This window comes from Sinocyclocheilus grahami, unplaced genomic scaffold (genome assembly GCF_001515645.1).
Source record: "Sinocyclocheilus grahami isolate Dianchi unplaced genomic scaffold, SAMN03320097.WGS_v1.1 scaffold344.1, whole genome shotgun sequence".
In the NCBI taxonomy this organism is placed as follows: domain Eukaryota; kingdom Metazoa; phylum Chordata; class Actinopteri; order Cypriniformes; family Cyprinidae; genus Sinocyclocheilus; species Sinocyclocheilus grahami.
In genome coordinates this window covers 1,104,865-1,124,787 of record NW_015505523.1, presented here as the reverse complement: position 1 = coordinate 1,124,787, position 19,923 = coordinate 1,104,865, and the positions used below count along the sequence as shown (strand labels likewise).

General features: G+C 36.3%; 1 protein-coding gene across 14 annotated transcripts in view; it reads left to right on the top strand.

The window, feature by feature from the left end:
• ncam1a (neural cell adhesion molecule 1a) overlaps window positions 1–19,923 on the top strand; it is a 276,367-nt gene that overhangs the window by 185,685 nt on the left and 70,759 nt on the right. For all 14 annotated transcript variants that reach the window (XM_016228771.1, XM_016228766.1, XM_016228769.1 and 11 more), the window contains exons 2-3: window positions 18,519–18,593; window positions 19,362–19,571. In XM_016228771.1, coding sequence (XP_016084257.1) covers window positions 18,519–18,593; window positions 19,362–19,571 — 285 coding nt within the window. The remainder of the gene's footprint in view (window positions 1–18,518; window positions 18,594–19,361; window positions 19,572–19,923) is intronic.

The window sequence follows — 19,923 nt, the reverse complement described above, 5'->3', positions numbered from 1 at the left end:
TATGTATGTATGTATATATATATCTGCAGCCAGAGGTTCTTTACACGCGTTTTATCTGTTCTGAACCCTTTCAGCCTCTCTAAACACCACCTTGCTCTGAGGCTCTGTAAACTGTGTCCTGTAAACCCAGCCTCAGTAAACCCAGCCCTGTGCTCTGCCTCATTAGTAAACCATTAGACGGACACTCTCAGGCCAGGAGGTTTATGGGGTATTTTCTGTAAGTGAAATTGCAGCCTCGTGCGTCAGCGGTGAGTGCAGACATGGTGGTGGAATGTCTGAGTTCGATCCGCACATCCTGACAAAGGAGAAGGGCATCAGTATTCCAGGTGTCTGCCCACTTCAAAGGGAATTCAGCAGAGCAGGGAGCTGTTTGATTAGCCGGCATCGATACAGCTTAAGATTTTAGCCTGCTTAAGACAGCTGACAGCAAAACAGGATTTCTTGTCTCTTTCTAAGTGTTTTACCAGTCTTCTCATGTCTGAGTTTGCAACGGTTTGTGCCTGCTGAAATTTCTACTGATAGGAAGAGTGTTCCCAATAGTGCGTAAGGCTCACCAGTTTAGCTCTTGAAATTATAGATCCAGCTTTTGTCAGGAACCCCATAAATCCTTTGTTATATATATATTGTGAGTGTCACTTAAAAAGGAATCGGTTACCAATTTATTTATTAAAAATAATAAATCACTTCAATATTGACAAATAAATAAGCATACTTAATATGTAAGGAATAGTTCACCCAAAAATGAAAATTTGCTGAAAATGTACTCACCCTCAGGCCATACAAGATGTAGATGAGTTTGTTTCTTCATCAGAACAGCTTTGGAGATACTTGATATTACATCACTTGCTCGCCCATACATCCTCTGCAGTGAATGGGCACTGTCAGAATGAGAGTCCAAACAGCTGATAAAAAAACATCACAGTGAATCTTGTTTATCAGCTGTTTGGACTCTTATTCTGATGGCACCTATTTACTACAGAGGATCCATTGATGAGCAAGTGATGTAATGCTAAATATCTCCAAATCTGTTCTGATGAAGAAACAAACTCATATAATATGTTGGATGGCCGGAGGTTACGTAAATTATCATCAAAATCTAATTTCTCATTTTTGGGTGAACAATGCCTTTACATATAGCAGTAAAATAATACATTAATGGATATATTTAAAACTATATTTTATTTGTTTAAAATGTTATTTAAATGTAACAATATCATAATACATTAAATATTTTAATGCAACTTTTAAAATGCATTTTTAAAACCATTGGCTAGTTGCTTTTAAATTCTTTAAAATTAGATGGTTAATTTATTGCTCTCATGTGTTAAAGGGGTCATATGATGCAATTTCACGTTTTCCTTTCTCTTTGGAGTGTTACAAGCTGATTGTGCATAGATAAGATCCCTGAAGTTGCAAAGACTAAAGTCTCAAAACCAAATAAATATTCTTTATCAAAGTTAAGACTCTGCCACGCCCCCCTAAAACGGCTCGTTCTAACACGCCCCCACATATCTACCTCACTATGTGGAAATATTTGCATAATGCCGCCCAAATGTTCACGCAAAGAAAGAAGGCGTGGTTTCAGTAACCGCAGTTAGTGCTGAAGCAGCCAAGTAGATGCATTTAGAAATCTTTAAGATTACTTACAACAGAACATCAATGCATTTTATGGACGACCATTTCGTGAACCTAGGAGAGGAGGTAATTCTGACTTTGCTATGACAATCTGGCGCTTCTGAATCAGCTACTGTTTTGTTATTAGTTTAAGTATTTGCTATTGACTGTTCAAATGCGGAGTTTTGCGCATCGTGTGTGTGCGCGAACGAGCGAGCAAGAGAGAGAGTGTGAGAGTGAGAGTGAGAGAGAGAGAGCGCAAGAGTGAGAGAGAGCGAGAGAGCGTGAGAGAGAGTGAGAGAGAGCGCGAGAGAGTGAGAGAGTGAGCGCTAGAGAGAGAGTGCGAGAGAGAGAGAGAGGGGGGGGGGGGGGGGGGTCACATCACAGTGGAGTCAGCGGTCTTAACCGTGGCTTGTGTACTGCACACACATACCAACTTCATCACTGTGCCTGTCAAGCGACTCTGTTCCCCTTTCGGGCTCTGTCTTTACATTTATTTTGAAAGATGAAGCTCGCGATTATTGTAAGGGGCGTTACATTTCCGACGAGTGCTTGTGGTGTTCGGCCAATCACAATGCACTGGGTCAGCTGGCCAATCAGAGCAGACTGCGCTTGTCGGAAGGAGGGACTTTGTAGAAAACAAAGCGTTTGAGAGAGGCGGGGCATAGAGGACCTACAATAATGTACAGTATTTGAAAAATAATGTGTTTTTTGAACATTAAAGCATGTCAACATATTCTGTTACACCAAATACACAAAATTATGATCTTTAAAAAAAGCATCATATGACCCCTTTAACTGTCCAATGGTATTTTTGAAGTTATTTGGCAAGTGGATAAAGACAAGAAATGAACCTGAATTTGAGTCGTGGCTTGAGAGCCTTTGTCTGTGCTGTTTCCCTTATTATTTCTTGTTTTATCTACACAGAAAAAGTAGATATTTTTATATGATTAAATATGAATTAAATTAAGTTGTAATGTTTATTTATTTGTCAATTTGAAAAGTGATTAATTAATGCATTCTTTTAAGTTTTAAGTGACACTCCTACTTCTCCATAACTATAAGCTAAGGAGTGTCAGCATTGTTAAGGGAGGAGCAACGTGATGCTTCCTAGCCCTCATAGCCCTCAGAGGAAATCAAACTGGGGCAGGTTTGCCAGAATCAGACACGGATGCCCCCAGACAGCCATGAGAATAAAACTCAACTAGCATTCTCTTCCACTCGCAGCAGCAATCATAAAGAATAAAGCTCAAATCTGGTTCCCTGGCTCATCATTAAGAGACCTGAGCAGGGCTGAGGACAGAATGGGAGCTACAAATTCTTATGTCTAGCAGTGGTCTTGCCCTAGCAGAGACCCTCAGGAGGGTTTGGTATTTTAAAAACAGACATTTCTGTCCAGACCTTTGTGAGGTCCTTAATCTGCACTGTTCCTCCATTAGCAAAATGAAGACCGGTAGCCACATAATTGCTTCCACATTTTAATGAGAGTCATTTATTTTTGTATCATTCTTGAAAAATAAACTGCTGCCTTACTGGAGTACTTCATCCAAAATATAATTTTTAGATCCAAATCCAAAGCTGGGTCACTGTTATAATACAGAAAAATGACTTCACAACATACAGTACTTGTATCAATACAAATTTCCTGATTCACAAGCTCTTGGTTGTTTGATGACTTTTTTTGAATGATTCTATAAAAGGTCCTGCACAAAAAAGTGGTAATGAATCAAAATAAACTGGTTGTGCTAAATGGTGTTTAGGCTACGTCCACACGAAGCCAGAGCTTTCCATATCCAATCTTTTTTTTCACCTTTTCTCAAGAAATATCTGTGTCCACATGAAACCGACACAAAATGATGTAGTATACATGCCAGACCAGCACGTGGCGCTATAATTCTGCCACAGAGATACACTAAAAATGGAGAAAAAGACTTGTACTATGCGCATAAACCTTGTGCGCGGTATACAAACGAGCATGAAACAATACATTTCTTAATCTGTGTTAATGTTAGTTAATAAAAAGACAATCATTCAGTGTTTGTTCATGTTTTTGTTGCTGAAAAAAATAAAAGGGTTTCATTTTCATTTGATTAGGATAAATTAAATGTTTTATGCCTTCATCTGATTACCAGAAAAATTAAGAACATTTTATTGGGCCATATTATTGTTTTAAAAAAGGACCCTATACAAAAAAGAATAGGTTTAAAATACAGGCATGTGGTTCTTAATTTATTTGTATTAATTCACCATTTGTAAACTGATGTTTACTGTTCATTTTTTTGAAATATCTATAGCATTTGTATTAAAACTATATTCACTGAATGTAATAAAAAAATCGAGAATCGAATCAAGAGCTTGCGAATCGAAATCGAATCGAATCGGGACATCTGAATCGATACCCAGCCCTACTGGACGTGCTGTATGTTTTTGATTCACTAAAAAGGATCAACTCAAAAGAGTCATTTGTTTCTGTTTTTGATAACACATCATGTGCTATATGTTTTTGATTCACTAAAAAGGATCAGCTCAAAAGAGTTTTTCTGATTGTCAAAGTATTGTATGCGCTGTATGGTTTTGATTCACTAAAAAGAATAAAATCAAAAGAGTAATTTGTTTGTGATTGTGACTACACTGGTTGCACTGTATGTTTTTGATTCACTAAAACTAACCAGCTCAACAGAGTTATTTGTTTGGAATTTTTGGAATTTAACACTGGACGTTAAGGCTGGGCAAAAAAATAGATTTTTTGATTAATCGTTTTTTTAAATGGCGTCGATTCGATATATCGATTCTCAAAAGCCGCGAATCGATCTTTTCCGGTATTTATTTCAGCACACATTTAAAACAAGATCTGATTAACGTGAATCTTATCATTAGTCTTCTCCACTAGATGTCACCCTTATTTACCTTGCGTGATGTTACAACAGAAATCCTGTCATTCATTCAGCACTTATCATGGCCATACGCGTGATTCGCAATGCTCAGGTGAAATGCTATAGTAATACTATAAATCTGCAAAAGCATTTGATATCACGCATAAGGCACCATGATTTCCACAATGAATGAATGGCGGATTTGTGTTTTGTTTACTACACACATACTAAAGCGCGGATGACGCTCACTGTGTTTTCAGCTTCTGCCGTCTCACTATATGATGATATGAACACGAATGTCCAGCTGCTCTGAGAGTCACTTCATTAGCATTTACCGTTTCATTTAAGAAAACTACCGTCATATCACATACACAGCAGCTGCAAGTTCTTCACGGCAACCCGTCAAAATAAAAGTTTAGTTTAATGTTAAGAAACTGTCAGAATATATTACTATTTAGCAGTCTTAAGACTCAATGCTAATACTGCTAATAAATATGAATAAATCTTTATTTTTAAAAGAATAATCACATCTGTTTTCTTTTTAATTTTAACAGTAAACCTCTGTTGTGCAGCACATTGTTTGCCAAAAAAATAAAAGGGTTTCATTTTCATTTGATTAGGATAAATTAAATGTTTTATGCCTTCATCTGATTACCAGAAAAATTAAGAACATTTTATTGGGCCATATTATTGTTTTAAAAAAGGACCCTATACAAAAAAGAATAGGTTTAAAATACAGGCATGTGGTTCTTAATTTATTTGTATTAATTCACCATTTGTAAACTGATGTTTACTGTTCATTTTTTTGAAATATCTATAGCATTTGTATTAAAACTATATACTGTATTAAAACTATATAACTATATTTGTATTAAAACTATATAAAATCTAATCGAATCGGGACATCTGAATCGATACCCAGCCCTACTGGACGTGCTGTATTTTTTTGATTCACTAAAAAGGATCAACTCAAAAGAGTCTTTTGTTTCTGTTTTTGATAACACATCATGTGCTATATGTTTTTGATTCACTAAAAAGGATCAGCTCAAAAGAGTTTTTCTGATTGTCAAAGTACTGGATGTGCTGTATGTTTTTTGATTTACTAAAAAGAATCATCTCAAAAGAGTCATTTGTTTCTGATTGTAACAACACTGGTTGCACTGTATTATTTGATTCACTGAAAAGAACCAGCTTAAAAGAGTCATTTGCTTGTGATTCTAACTACGCAGATTGCACTGGTTTTTTTGGTTCACTAAAAAGAACCAGCTCAAAAAAATAATTTGTTTGTAGACTACACTGAATGTCACTGCATTCACCAGCACAGCTTAATAGAAATACATGTTTTCTTGCCATTATGTTACTATACACGCCTTTATCTCATTGCATTCACTTTGGACTGCAATTTCGGATTTTAAGACTCAATATAGAGATCCCTGAAAAGCAGGTCACGATTAATAGGAAAGTCGATATTTTTACACAGTCCATTTTCTGTTCTATACTACTATCTATAAGCAGAGTGTTCTTATGGGGGTCACAGTGGGTCAGCGGTGTGCTTACAGAAGTTGGCCGGTTTCCATACAGCAAGTCTGGATGGTAATTAGCCCAGGACAGGCACAGCTGACAGACACCCCAGCACCCTTCAATCCCCCACCACACGTCTTAGTGAGGATTACCGGACATACCATCACTCTGCCCCGCTCTCCTCTGTCTTCATCGGTGCTGAGGGACATGGAGAGACCACGGTCCACAGCGCAAACAAATTACACGCTCAGCTAAATGGCATGCTGGGTATTTATTTGCAAGAGAGACACTCTCAACAGGGTTTACTAGGAGTTTAGTTTAGAGGGACCGTTGAATTCTCAATCCAAACAGACGGCCTTTTTGTTGGTTAGAGTTGTAGTTAGCTTCTGGAACTGACGCTGTGAGACCAGACGTGTGCTACTGGGTATTGAAGTGGTACTGAAAGCTGGGAATCATCCTACACAGGCTGATCTCCGAAGGAGGAGTTTTCTGCCTCAACTGGCTCGATGTGATGAGCTCGCTCGGTACATTGCAATTGTCTTTGTGCAGATCAAACGCCTTTTCAATCTGACAGGGCCATTTTCGAGCTATCCCAGTCCCTCGGTTTGATTCCTATTTGAATTAAGTTTGAGAATAAGTAGCAAAGCCTTGTTAATGTGGACCTACTGTACAGGAAGAACAGGTTTGGAAGGGGGATTCATAAGGATGGTTAATCTTCCTCCAGTGCTGCACCAGAGCACCTGTTCTCAGTGACTTTCAACAGTAAGTCAATTAACTCTAATTACAGCTTGTGGCTCAAGGCCCAGCAGTGAGAGGCAAGACATCAGGACGATCTACAGCCCCACACTCAACCCTGAGACATTGTCTTCTCCCCAGTAACCTGCATCCAACCACCCACCTCATAAACATCATTCTCTTCTGTTTAATTAAGAGTGCTTCTACTGATATCACACCTCGAGCGCACTGTGTCTGACTTGCTCATTCACTGACTGAGGTGTGCTGTACATTTGTTACACTGAAAGAGCAAAATACTTCATTGTGAATCTGCTCTGTTTTGTTCTTTCTTGAAGGAATAGTTCACCCAGAACTAAAAAATTTAATTCAATTACTATTTATTTTTAAAATGTAGGCTGATACTGACAAGCAGTTCATTGCATAAATAAATAATGATATAATATAATCAAAATAAAAAGAAAACACTGAAAATTTTAATATTTAGCATATCTCAAAATGAATATCCATTTTTTTCATACTGTACATTGTCAAAATTTAAATGTACAATTTAAAACAATTCATTTTAGTTATGCAGTGTTTTGTTTTTATTTTAGACGTAGAATTATTATTATTATTCAATATAATTTATCAATTTTCATAAAGATTTTATGATCCACAGAAAAATATTAGCATGAAGAATTGTCTTTTAAAATTTAACATCAAATGTGCCAAAATAAGCATAAATTATCAACATAATAATTATAATAATAATAGTAATAATTAAAATATATGTTTCTGTTGTTATCATTTTGTTATTATTTATTCATTATTCATATAAATAAATAATAAACAAAAAAATTTTTTTCTCACTTTCTCACTCAAACAACATCAAGCAAGTTACAAAATAATAACAGTTAAACATATAATTAAAAATAGAATAAAAGTATTATTATCAATGTTATTATTATTATTTTATAGTAAAATAATAATTGTTTATTGTTATTTATTCATATAAATGAATAATAAACAAATATAGGTGACACTTTATTTTAAGGTCCAATTCTTGCTATTAACAAAAACCATTAACTACGACTTTTGCCTATAATAAATAAACTCCTAATTTGCTGCTTATTAATATTTAGTAAGGGAGTTGTTACATGGTTTTGGATAGGATTAGTGAGAATTGGTTCCTATACTAAAGTGTTACCCAAATCTATTATATTTAGATATCTATCAATTTATACATCTCTTTTTTTTTCTTTTTTTTTGAGTGAGCTGCTGCTTTAAAGAAGAATATAGAGAGTAAGGGAGATGAGATATCTGCCTTGTAATTGATATGTGCGATCACCAGTCAGAGAGCGAGTTCTATCTCTCTGATGTTTAGTCACCCATATCTGCATTAAGCACAATTAGTATCCTGCAGGCAGTGCTCAGTCTCTGCGTGGTGGGAGGTGGCCCCTCCAGTTTCGAGCTGACACCGCAGACCGCTGGGCATCTGCACCATTAAAGGTAATAACATATGTAAATGAAATGAACTTGTTTTTGGCAAGGGATATTCAAGTCATTTGAATTTGTCTTAGTCACACATCGTGGCAGCCTCTGAGCGAGTGGTCTAATTTATCTTCCCCAAGACGTGCCATGATTAAAGAACACATTTCACTTCACAGTTATTATGACGGTGGCAGTAGCCACTCATTGCAGTGGTATACGTTTGCTGAAGCTAAATTATAACTGCTAACAGACAAACACTAACTAATAAGTGCTGATGGTTTTGTCAAAACAAATGGAAATATCCATTTCGCGTTACACGCTCATGTGACGTTGCTGTGCTACGTGGTCACGAAAATGTAGCATTTGCATGTTTTTAAGCATTGCGGTTAAAAAAAAGTGATTTTAAGCCGCGAAAGAAAACTCATTCCCGCTATATGTGCACATGAAGACGGTCTTAGAGCGTGGGAGTTATTTTTGTCGCTTTATAGGCCTTGAACGGTTAAATACACACATTTTTATGTGTCAAAATGTCTGTTTTTGCAAGTATCCTCATAAACACGGTAATTTAGTAAGTGATAGCAAACAGCGGAAAAAGAAAACACGTGTAACAGTATATTGGATCGGGAAGCTCTTAAAGTGACAGCAGTCTAATATTCCTGCTGTCTGACATTCATGTTAATTAAACAACAAAAGAGAGAAAATCTCTCACTGCGCTTGACTAAATCACTTTTGTAACTTTAATAAGAAGATGTGATATATATTGTTAACGTGAAATAAACTTACTCATATCGTGATATAAGATTTTGGTCATATCGCCCACCCCTACATGGAGTTTCCTTCTAAAGCAGTGCTTCTCAACCGGGAGGCCAGGGCCCAGTAGGGGGCAAACTTTCAAAATGGCCTTAAGATGAAGAGTCCTAATGCAGACTCTGATTATTGTTGTGGATGATGTGGTATGAGGAGTCAAAAAGGTTGAGAACCACTGCTCTAAAGCCAAATGTTATCATTCCCACCATCACAAGTATAAAATTAATTGGACTGTCAATGTTTTAAACCCAAGCATCCTGTCTGTTTATCTGTGTACAGCTCAAATGTATCAAAGTCAATCTTTAAGTGGGAGCAGGAGGTCAGTAGCACAGGGGGCTTTATCTATCTTCATGGTCCTTGAGATGGATGCTTTGCTCTTGTTCTTCAGTCATTCACTTTGGTTGCTGCTTTGTAGTCTGCCATCACCTCTGGCAGAGCGTTTACACGTACTTCTGAGGCAAAGGTCGGCAATACTCCTTTTTCTAGATCACAGCTATTTTATTTATGCTGCCCTCTGGTATAGTCGCATTTTGATCCCGGAATAGACACAGAAAATCTCCCCAAAAGAAGACATCTGATATGTATCATGTAGTCTTCTTAGACATACTGTAAATAAAGCATCCTTAGGTGTGGATTATACATGTCGCCTTCCTTTGTCAAAATCCATAGACTCGTACTTATGTTGGATTTGCACTGTCTGCTTGGGTTCATGTGTGAATGTCTCTAATCCTATTAGCTTTATGAATTGTGGCATTACATATAAGCCTTCCCATCAACACTTGTGAACTTCTCAAAGTGAAGCATAACATCTCAAATAATTAGTTTCATGTCCAAAGCTTTGTTTATTCAATTGTCTGTCTCACACTTTTCTTTAATCAGCGTTAATGCCCATCTGTTGGTTATGCGTAGTGTGGACCTTTCTAACAGATTGTAAATTCTGTCAATGGTTTCCTTTACGTTTGGGTCTTCTGCTTTGATTTAGGGATTAATTATTCGGGATGAGCTTCTGAAAATAGTTTGGATGGTGCCAATGTAAGTTGTGGGCGTTCGTAATTGTTATTTAAATGAAGCTGCTGTTGTTGTTCATTGTTTTTGCTCTTTGTAAGCTGGCACGAGGAAGCTGGTGTTTTTTCAAAACTTTGAGGGACGGAGCTGCCCTAAATATCAGGAAAGTGGGAGGTTGATGCTAGTCACTTCGTTCCTGAATTTCTCCGGATCACAGAGTGTTAAAATAGAACCTCAGAGCTATTCTACCATCTGTTCTTACAATATGGTGCCTTGTAACCTTGAGAAAATCGCAAAAGAGTTAGCTATGCCTCTTTTCCCTAAGCTGTTATTACTTTTTGTAATTGCCTTCAAGTCAGTTCTGCTTTAAAATATAAAAATAGTACAAGCTCTTCAGTTAATAGGAGTATTTTTTGGGTCCATGTGAAACAGTATAACTACTACCAAGTCATTACCACAGCTTGTTAGTCTTTTTTCTTGCCTAAAGAGAGAACGTTAGTGCTGCATCCTCTGCACATCATGTATGCAGAGACTGAGACAAATACTGGAACTGGAATAGTCGGCTCAATCGGACCGGATGATCAGTGTGGTAATAAGGCCATCCAATAACTTTCTCTCACCCCGAACGCCCTCTGTGTTGGCATCTGCTGGAAAAGTTCCACCTAGAGGGCATCCCAGGCCCTCCAGTTTCCATAGTAACTCGCCAAGGGTGGTGCATTAAGTTTTTGGAGTTCAAAGTTGATATGAGACCCCAGAGATGCTGGTTCCCTTCATTGGCTGGGTTGGTAAGAAGTGAAATATTAAGCTGAAGCAGCTGTTCTCCGTGGAGTTCCTATGTCTCATTTACTGCCAACCTCAAATTAACCACGCATGCTTTACTGTATCAGAAGGAATAACAGTTCATGCTCACAAGTGTAGTTCACAGAAATTCTCAGACATGAATAAGCACAGGAAGTAGAGTTGTGATCATGTTTGACAACATATTCCAAAAAGTTCATAAGAGATATGCATTTGCATTTATTTTAACACAATATAATATGATAAATTACCATTCAAAAGTTTGGGGCAGTTAATTTTTTTAATTAATACAAATATGCATATATAATGTTACAAAAAAATCTATTAAAAAAATGTAAAATTAAACTTCCTATTTATCAACAAATCCTTAAAAACATGCATCACAGTTTCCACAAAAATATTAAAGGGATAGTTCACCCAAAAATTTACATTTTGTCATCATTAACTCATCCTTATGTCGTTCCAAACCTATATGAGTTTCTTTCTTATGTTTAACAGAAGATGATATTTTGAATAATGCTGGTAATCAAGTTATTGGTCCCCTTCGACTTCCATAGTATTTATTCGCTACTATAAAAGTCATTGGGGACAAACAGCTGTTTGGTTCTTCAAAATATCTTCTTTTGTGTGCAACAAAAGTTTGGAACGACGTGAGGGTGAGTAAATTATGACAAAATTTTCATTTTGGGGTAAACTATTCCTTTAAGCAGTGAGTGTTTTCAACATTATAATAAAATATATTTCATGAGCACCAAATCAGCATATTAGAATGACTTTTAAGGATCATGTGACACAGAAGACTGAAGTAATGACTGTTGAAAAGTCAGCTTTTGCACTATTAGAATTAATTAGATCTTAAAATTAGGGCTGTCAGTCGATTACAATTTTTCATCTAATTAATTACATGATGTTTCGATTTATTAATCTAATTAATCACAAAATAAATTTGACTGTGAAAATACCCACACAAGATTATTTAAAGCTAGTTTTGTGTTAAATGAGAAAGTATCAAGTAGACATTACAAATTGTAGCTTTAAAAATATTTTACTTGATTCAGTATCAAATTTATTACACATAAACATATAGGCTGCAACGGCCTAACATAAACTATGGAACATAAAAGATCATTTGAGAAACATATCAGTAACCTCTATTTTTTGTTCATACAATGAAAGCCATTGGTAACTAAAACAGCTTTGTACCAACAGTCTTCAAAATACCTTATTTTATGTTCCACAAAAGAATTGTTTGATAGGACATGAGGGTGAGTAAATGATGACATAATTAAAAAATGTTGGGTAAACTGTCCCTTTAAGGTTTTTATTATTATTATTATTTTAATGAAATTATATTCTAAATAACAAACTAAGTCTGCCAGCATTTGCCAGTAAATGTCTTTATGAGTCATTCATTCAAACAGCTGATTCATTTAGGAATTCAGTAAACGGCTGTCTTTATGGATGGGCTTTGAATCATTGGTTCACACGATTCGTTCAAAACGCGGATTAATTCAGAACTAAACACTGCTGTGTTACTTGGAGACAACAATTCTTCTATGGCTTTAAAGGTAATGTTCTCTGCAAAATTTAGCAAAAACACATAATATTGTGTTTAAAATATAACACAATATTAACTTCTTATTTACTGAACTGTTGTATAAAATCAGATTTTAGCTTGTGATAGATCAGGACAAAATCAGCACTCCTGTGATATTGCTCTTGCTGCTAGTGTGATATCATCGATATGTGATATATAATGTGAGACAAAACATACAGGGGCATTTTTTTGCACCAATATCTTGAATTTTATGGCTTAACCGCATTTATGAAGTTGCCCTGCGTCATATTTGTCAACAGTCAACTGTATGAAATGTAAGATGATGTACAGGTCTGGGGGCGGGGCCAGTGTGTTAACTGCGTTAAAATATTTTAATTGCGTTATTTTTTCATAACTAATTAATTAAGTGAACGCGTTAGACTGACAGCCCTACTTAAAACATATTAAAATAGAAAACAGTTGTTTTAAATTGTAATAATCTTTCATTGTTTTTGATCAAATAAATGCAGCATTGGGGACTTTTAAAAAACATAAAAAATATTACAGACCCCGAACTTTTGTATATTATGTTATTACTTTCTTTAAAAATACATTTTTACATTAAAAAAAAAGAAATCAATTCTAAAATTTATTGCAACAAAAACACTTTCAAATATTTATCTGTTATTTGAAAGAAACAAACTGTATTTTTTTAGTAAGCACTCTGATTGATTCAGCAAGTTAAGTTAAATCAGGGGTGTCTTTTTGAATGATTAATCAAAAGAATCAGTTCATAAGAGTAATTTGTTTGTGGAGTTAGAAATGTGATCACATTAGTAATTAGTTTGTGTAGTTAGTAATGTGATCACATTACAGGTGGCATTTGATATGATTAAATGGTTAATTTTGTTTATGAAGCTGTCGCATCGATCGACCTGTTTAACTAAACATAAGCTTAGGGATGTGTCGAGGTTGAAACAGAGACTTAAAAGGTTCTACCCATAATTTATGAAGATTACGAAATCATTAATCACTGACAACCTGAGAACAAACCTGAAAGGAGAAGTAGATTCAGGTTTAGAATCTCTGTCAGATAAAATCATGTCTTGAAATGCGTGTCGAGGTGGAACTCAGCAACTCCATGTTTTTTACCACGTCTGTGTGTGTGTGTGTGTGTTGTGTGTGTGAATGTGTTTGAGTTAGCCTTAAATCTGCTCAGAAGGAATGACATTGTACATACCGGAGTTTGCCCATGCTCTTTCATCTTCCCTTCATAGCAGGTCTAACACTGCATTTCAAAGCACCTTATTCCTGCCACAGAATGGTAAAAATAAACTTGCTGTCGGGAAAGTTTGTCAGTGGGAGAATCTCTTTAATCTGGCCCACAAAAATTTAAGCTCTCTCTGAGTTGACACCCAACGTCAGGCACACGTCAACGTGCGGACAGCTCATCTCCTCGAAGCCTTCGCGAAGCCTTGGTGATTAATAGTCGTGTGTTTTGCCAACATCATTGTCTCTGCCTCTGTTACACAAGGATTAATACACCATCACACCGGTTTGATGGCATGTTTCACCAGAGTACGGAGATGAATTGCCGCAGCTGTGTATTTGCATGAATATAGTGATTTAATGTAGAGGATGTAGCTTTGTGTCAGACGTAAACACATGGATTGGTAACACATCAATGAACTTGGGAAAATGCAGAGCTGTTTTCATTAGCCGTCAAAGACTAATACATACATTTCATAGAAAACTTGACATCTAATATATGCAGGATTTTACTAGCAAAAATATATGACCGTAAGTCAAGGGGAAATAGGATTGGATGTTGATATACAATGTAGTATATCTTCCTCATTTGACAGATAGCATTGTGAGCGAGCTAGTCCGTATTCAAGAAGCTACATTGAATGTGTTTAGGCTCACTGTGTGTAGAGTTTGAAAATTCAAGCTCTTTCTGCCTTGTCATTGCATTATATTTCTCTGCGCTTGACTCATAATACATGTAGAAGCTATTCATTAGCATTCCCATTCATCTCAATGGCAGTAGCTTGGCAGGACCATGCTAACTAGCCAAACCTTTACACCAGAGAAAAACCCTGGCAGTTTCCTTCTCCTCATTTTCATGGTTTTGTATTGTTATTGTGCTATATGCTATCCATCATATAATATGCTGGTTTGCTAAGTAGCTTGCAGTTATCTATTCAGTAGGAATGAAGATTAAGAGTAAAAGCGTATGAAGCATTCTAGAGGATCATGCTGGCAGCACAGCGAGTTGCCACCTATAAGGCTGAGCTGTTTCGGATTTATTTTGTAATTAGGTGTATCGATTTGCCATCCTATTGTGTTTTATGTGTTCATTTGCCTCCCTTGTGCTCTCAGCAAGGACACAGCGCTGCACTTTTGCTGTATTAACACTCGCTAACCATGGAGTCCAGACATTTGGCTTCATTCAATATGCAGCCTCAAGACTACATTACCAAGTCAAAGAAGTTCAAATAACAATATCATCAGCAGCCCGGAATTCTCATGGTCTGCGTTTATTTTTTTGTTCAGTTGTTCAAGGCGCCCTGGTGTTTTCGAGTGGAAATTGGACTATTTCTTAGGAGGAAATGCTTTCAGTGAACAAACAACTTAAGTCGTAAGCAAATTTAATATGTTGGCCTTTTCTGTGTTTTCTTTTTCGAGGCTGATTTTTTACACAATACATGTGCGAGTTGCCACCTATAAGGCTGAGCTGTTTCGGATTTATTTTGTAATTAGGTGTATCGATTTGCCATCCTATTGTGTTTTATGTGTTCATTTGCCTCCCTTGTGCTCTCAGCAAGGACACAGCGCTGCACTTTTGCTGTATTAACACTCGCTAACCATGGAGTCCAGACATTTGGCTTCATTCAATATGCAGCCTCAAGACTACATTACCAAGTCAAAGAAGTTCAAATAACAATATCATCAGCAGCCCGGAATTCTCATGGTCTGCGTTTATGTTTTTGTTCAGTTGTTCAAGGCGCCCTGGTGTTTTCGAGTGGAAATTGGACTATTTCTTAGGAGGAAATGCTTTCAGTGAACAAACAACTTAAGTCGTAAGCAAATTTAATATGTTGGCCTTTTCTGTGTTTTCTTTTTTGAGGCTGATTTTTTACACAATACATGTATCAGGATATTGGATTACAATATTTTACTCAGATTAAGTATATACAGAGGGTTTTCAAGCTCAGGGACCAAGTAATATAGCTGGTTGGCTGGATGAGCGCACTTAAGACTTGATTTGGTTTTGAAGATATTTTTCCTTTTTTGATTTGTGCTGAAAGTGTAAGAGCGCTGTCTGGAAATTCATTTTGAGCAAACAAGACAGAACCGCTGTTTCCTCCCACAGTCCTTTAACGTCAGCAAATATCTCTAGTTGCACTTCATTCACAGACACAAACAAATAGGGATGTTCTTTGCTTGACTGCAAATACTAGAGCAAATACCTTTTTTGTGTGTGTACTTCTTCACACCACAACACATGACACTTTGTATCTTGAAGCATGATGATGAAGTACTGGGCTGTTGGGCTGTGTTCAGGGTTGTTGAGGTTAGCGGATGTTTGTCGTTGATATTGTAGTGCGTTGTCCTTGTTCTACTACTAAACTACGCTTTTTCATTTAAAGCCTGACATATTAAAGGGATAGTTCACCCAAAAATGTCATTAATTACCCTCATGTTTTTTTTTTTTCAAACCCGTAAGACCTTCGTTCATCTTCAGAACACAAATTAAGATATTTTTGATGAAATCAGAGCGCTTTCTGATCCTGCATAGATAGCAAGGGAACTACCGAGTTCAAGGCCCGGAAAGGTAGTTAGGACATTGTTAAAATAGTCCATGTGACTAAAGTGGTTCAACTGTAATTTTAAGAAGCTATGAGAATGCTTTTTGTGCTCAAAGAAAACAAAAATAACAACTTTATTTAACAATTCTTCTCTTCCGTGTCAGTCCCTGTTGCACATTCACAAGAATACCACGACGCATAAGATAATAGAGATGATAGAGTAGAAAAAATTACATAAATTAAGGTTTATTCATTCCCACTGTCATAGTAGTATCATGCATTGTGAATTCAAAAGCCTTTCTGGACTTTTACAGGGAAAAGAATCAACTGTTGAGCACTGAATCTAACTTATTGAATGAATCGTTTTCTAATTAATCCATGATTGCGGTGTGTATAAATGAGCTCTGAGTTGCAGAATGCTGCTGTGTATAGATCTGACTCGTGTGGTTTGTTTCTAGGTCAATTCCTCTCTTGTCACAAACATTAGGATACAAAGCATTCCTGTAATTTCTTGATGCATTATGTTGTTTATGATTGACAAGCTCAGTGACACTGCGTGCAGTGATTCTTTTGACAAGAAATAATCAGATGTTGTTTTTCAGCAGGTACAGTTTCACCTTTGAGATAGACGAGTTTGCCTTCATATCTTTTTCTTGCGATGTGATGGTATACATCGCTCGTGGAGCTAACAGCCGCTTGCTGCCTGGGCTCATCTCATTCACTGCAGTTGATGCAGGAAGATGAAATGTATTAGCCTCATATCGCGAAACTAATATGCTATCATTTACAGCATTACGCTCCCCAACTGCAGACGAAAGAAAATGTTCAGGGAGCTCCATCAGGTGCCTTCCATTAAACTGGAAATTTGAAGCTTAAGGTACCATTATGAAATATCAGTGTAGTTCAAAACCCCCAGGTAATTGTGGGTGGAAAATAAGTTTGCGAAAGGCCTATAATTCACTACAATTCTCGGACTAATATTGTCATAATTAGTCAGAGAATCAGCCTGCCTAACACTGAGGCTTTTCAATAAGCGCTTGTGACAGTACTTGGGGTTACCATGGCTACGGTTTGCTGCACATTGCTCTTGTATGCCAACACCCTGTGCAGCCATTTCTGTACCGCAGTAAATACTCATCTCCGCCTGCCACATTAACAGAACTGGAAAAGAGCCAGCGCTATTGACGTGTTGTTATCTTGCGGTCCAAAAATGCACGGCCTTGTGCTCCTCATACACCCACTGACAACATCCTTCCCAGGAGTGCGTTTTAATTGGTTGACAGGCCCAGTCACTGGGAATGTACAGCATATGCTTCTCTTTTTAGCTTCAAGACAGAAACTGTGATTTTATGTAAACTACCTTAGTAATTAGATAACAAAGAAACACTTTCTGCTGAAATGTTTCGGTTGTGTAGGAGGAACATGTACTTGTGTGTATGGGTATAATTTAAGAATGGGTCATGATGGATGATAACCAATTACAGTAGTTGAGGATTCCCACAGACATGGACCAAATATCAGGGGATTTTAAAAATGTAATCTCCAGGCCTGGAAATATCAGGGGAATTTTGATAGTGAATATACACTACTGTTTCAAAAGTTTGGGAAATTAATACTTTTATTCCGTAAGGATGCATTAAATTAATCAAAAGTGACAGAAAAGACATATATAATGTTACAAAATGTTTATATTTCAAGGACATTTTGTTTTTCTGCACTTAATATTCATCAAAGAATCCTCACAGTTTTCACAAAACTATTAAGCAGTTTTCAGCATAATAGTAATAATAATAAGAAATTATTCTTGAGCACTAAATCCGCATATTAAAATGATTTCTGAAGGATCATGTGACACTGAAGACTGTAGTAATGGCTGTTGAGAATTCTAAATATATATTAAAATAGAACCGTTATTTTAAATTGTAATAATATTTGACAATATTGTTTTTTATCAAATAAATGAGCCTTGCATAAGCATAAGTGACTTCTTTCAAAAAAATTTATTGTAATGTACATTTTTCAATTTCTCCTCAAAAATGTTGCATCAGCTAGATATTATTTATAGATATTGTAGACTACTCTTTCTCTTTTTCAGACACTTGTAAATGTAATGCATTTTTGAATTTACATCTATTCATTCCAAGGATAGAAATGGAAAACTTCTCTAGAAACATCTATGAAATTATAACAATTGATTTTTGATTAATCAATCAGCCAATCAACTTGATTTTGAACGACTTGATTTTGAAAATGCATAGTTTTGCACTTCCCTTGTTTGATTTGTGTATCGTATCCATGTAGGTTGTTTCTGAAATATGGATTTCTCTCTGTCTCTCTTTTCTCCAGCTGCCTTGCAAGTGGAAATCACTCCGGCCCAGGGAGAGATCAGCGTGGGAGAGTCCAAATTCTTTTTGTGTGAAGGTAGGAAGATGACCCTCCTGTAATGAAACAAATGGGGGGTCACGTGACATTTAACCTTCACAAAGTGCTTTTGATTTGAAACCTGCTGTCACCACTCTGTTCAATGCATTTAAACAAGCCCTTTCATTCTGATGGGAGGGCAAGGTTGACTAAAGCTTTGATGTGCTTATTTACAGCCGGTAAATTAATTGACCTGCCTGATTTTTTCAGTAAATCGGTGTGTGAAGTTTAGTCCTTTATTTTTGATCCAGAGAAGTGAAATGTAATGTTAAAGAATGATGGTAGATGAAAAGCACAAACAGCTTTTATTATAAATGAAGAACACCTGAAATATTCAGAGGACTCATCCAATGGTGGGGAAAGAAAATCTGACTAGATTCAGCGTGAGCTATATTATTGTGAAAATATTTTACTGCACATTAATTAACCATGTTGAATGTGTCCTTGAGTAGCACTGAAGAATACATTAAACATTTTGAATATATTATGAATATTTAAATTCCGATTCAGTGATTCAACTCTAATTACAGTATGTGATTCAATCATATATGTAAATGTTACATTCATAATAAAATTATGTCAAAATCTAATAAATATTCAAATGAATGTAACAAATATATGAAAATGATTTAGTAAAAAAATGTAGATAAAATCTGTTTTAGGACATGTTTATTGCTATGTTTTGTTATATTTGTGCGTATCAGTTATGAAATAGCTGCTGAGCTGATGTCTGTCACAGTGTTTTCACTCTATCTGTCTGTCTGTCAGTTGTTGGAGATGCTAAGGAAATAGACTGGTTTGCACCCAATGGGGAGAAGCTCCAGCCAGGCAGACCAGACATCAGCGTCAGCAAGAATGATGAGTCCTCGTCAACACTCACAATCTACAATGCCAACATCGACCATGCAGGCATGTACAAGTGTGTGGCGAAAAGCGGGGACAAGGAATCTCAGGGCACTGTCAACCTAAAAATATTCCGTAAGTAAAGTGTTTTACTTTTAAGTGCTTATTTAGAAATTGTGAGAAATGAGGAATCAAATAATACCGGACCCAACAGTAACCCCCAAGCACAATAAATCATCTGACATTTACCACAACATTTAATAACAAAACAACTGTAGACTAATAATGAAAGCATAAGGTTGATACACATCAGTTTTAAACATCAACCATGCATGTGTTACGCAGTTGCTAATGGAATACGTTTTAAATATATTATTCTTCTTGAAATCATTATCTCAAGGCCAAAAGTTTTAATGCTTCATTAAAGTGAACTAATCCTGCCATAATCACTGTGTTTTTGTGTAAATTTTTTTTGTATTCTGACAAC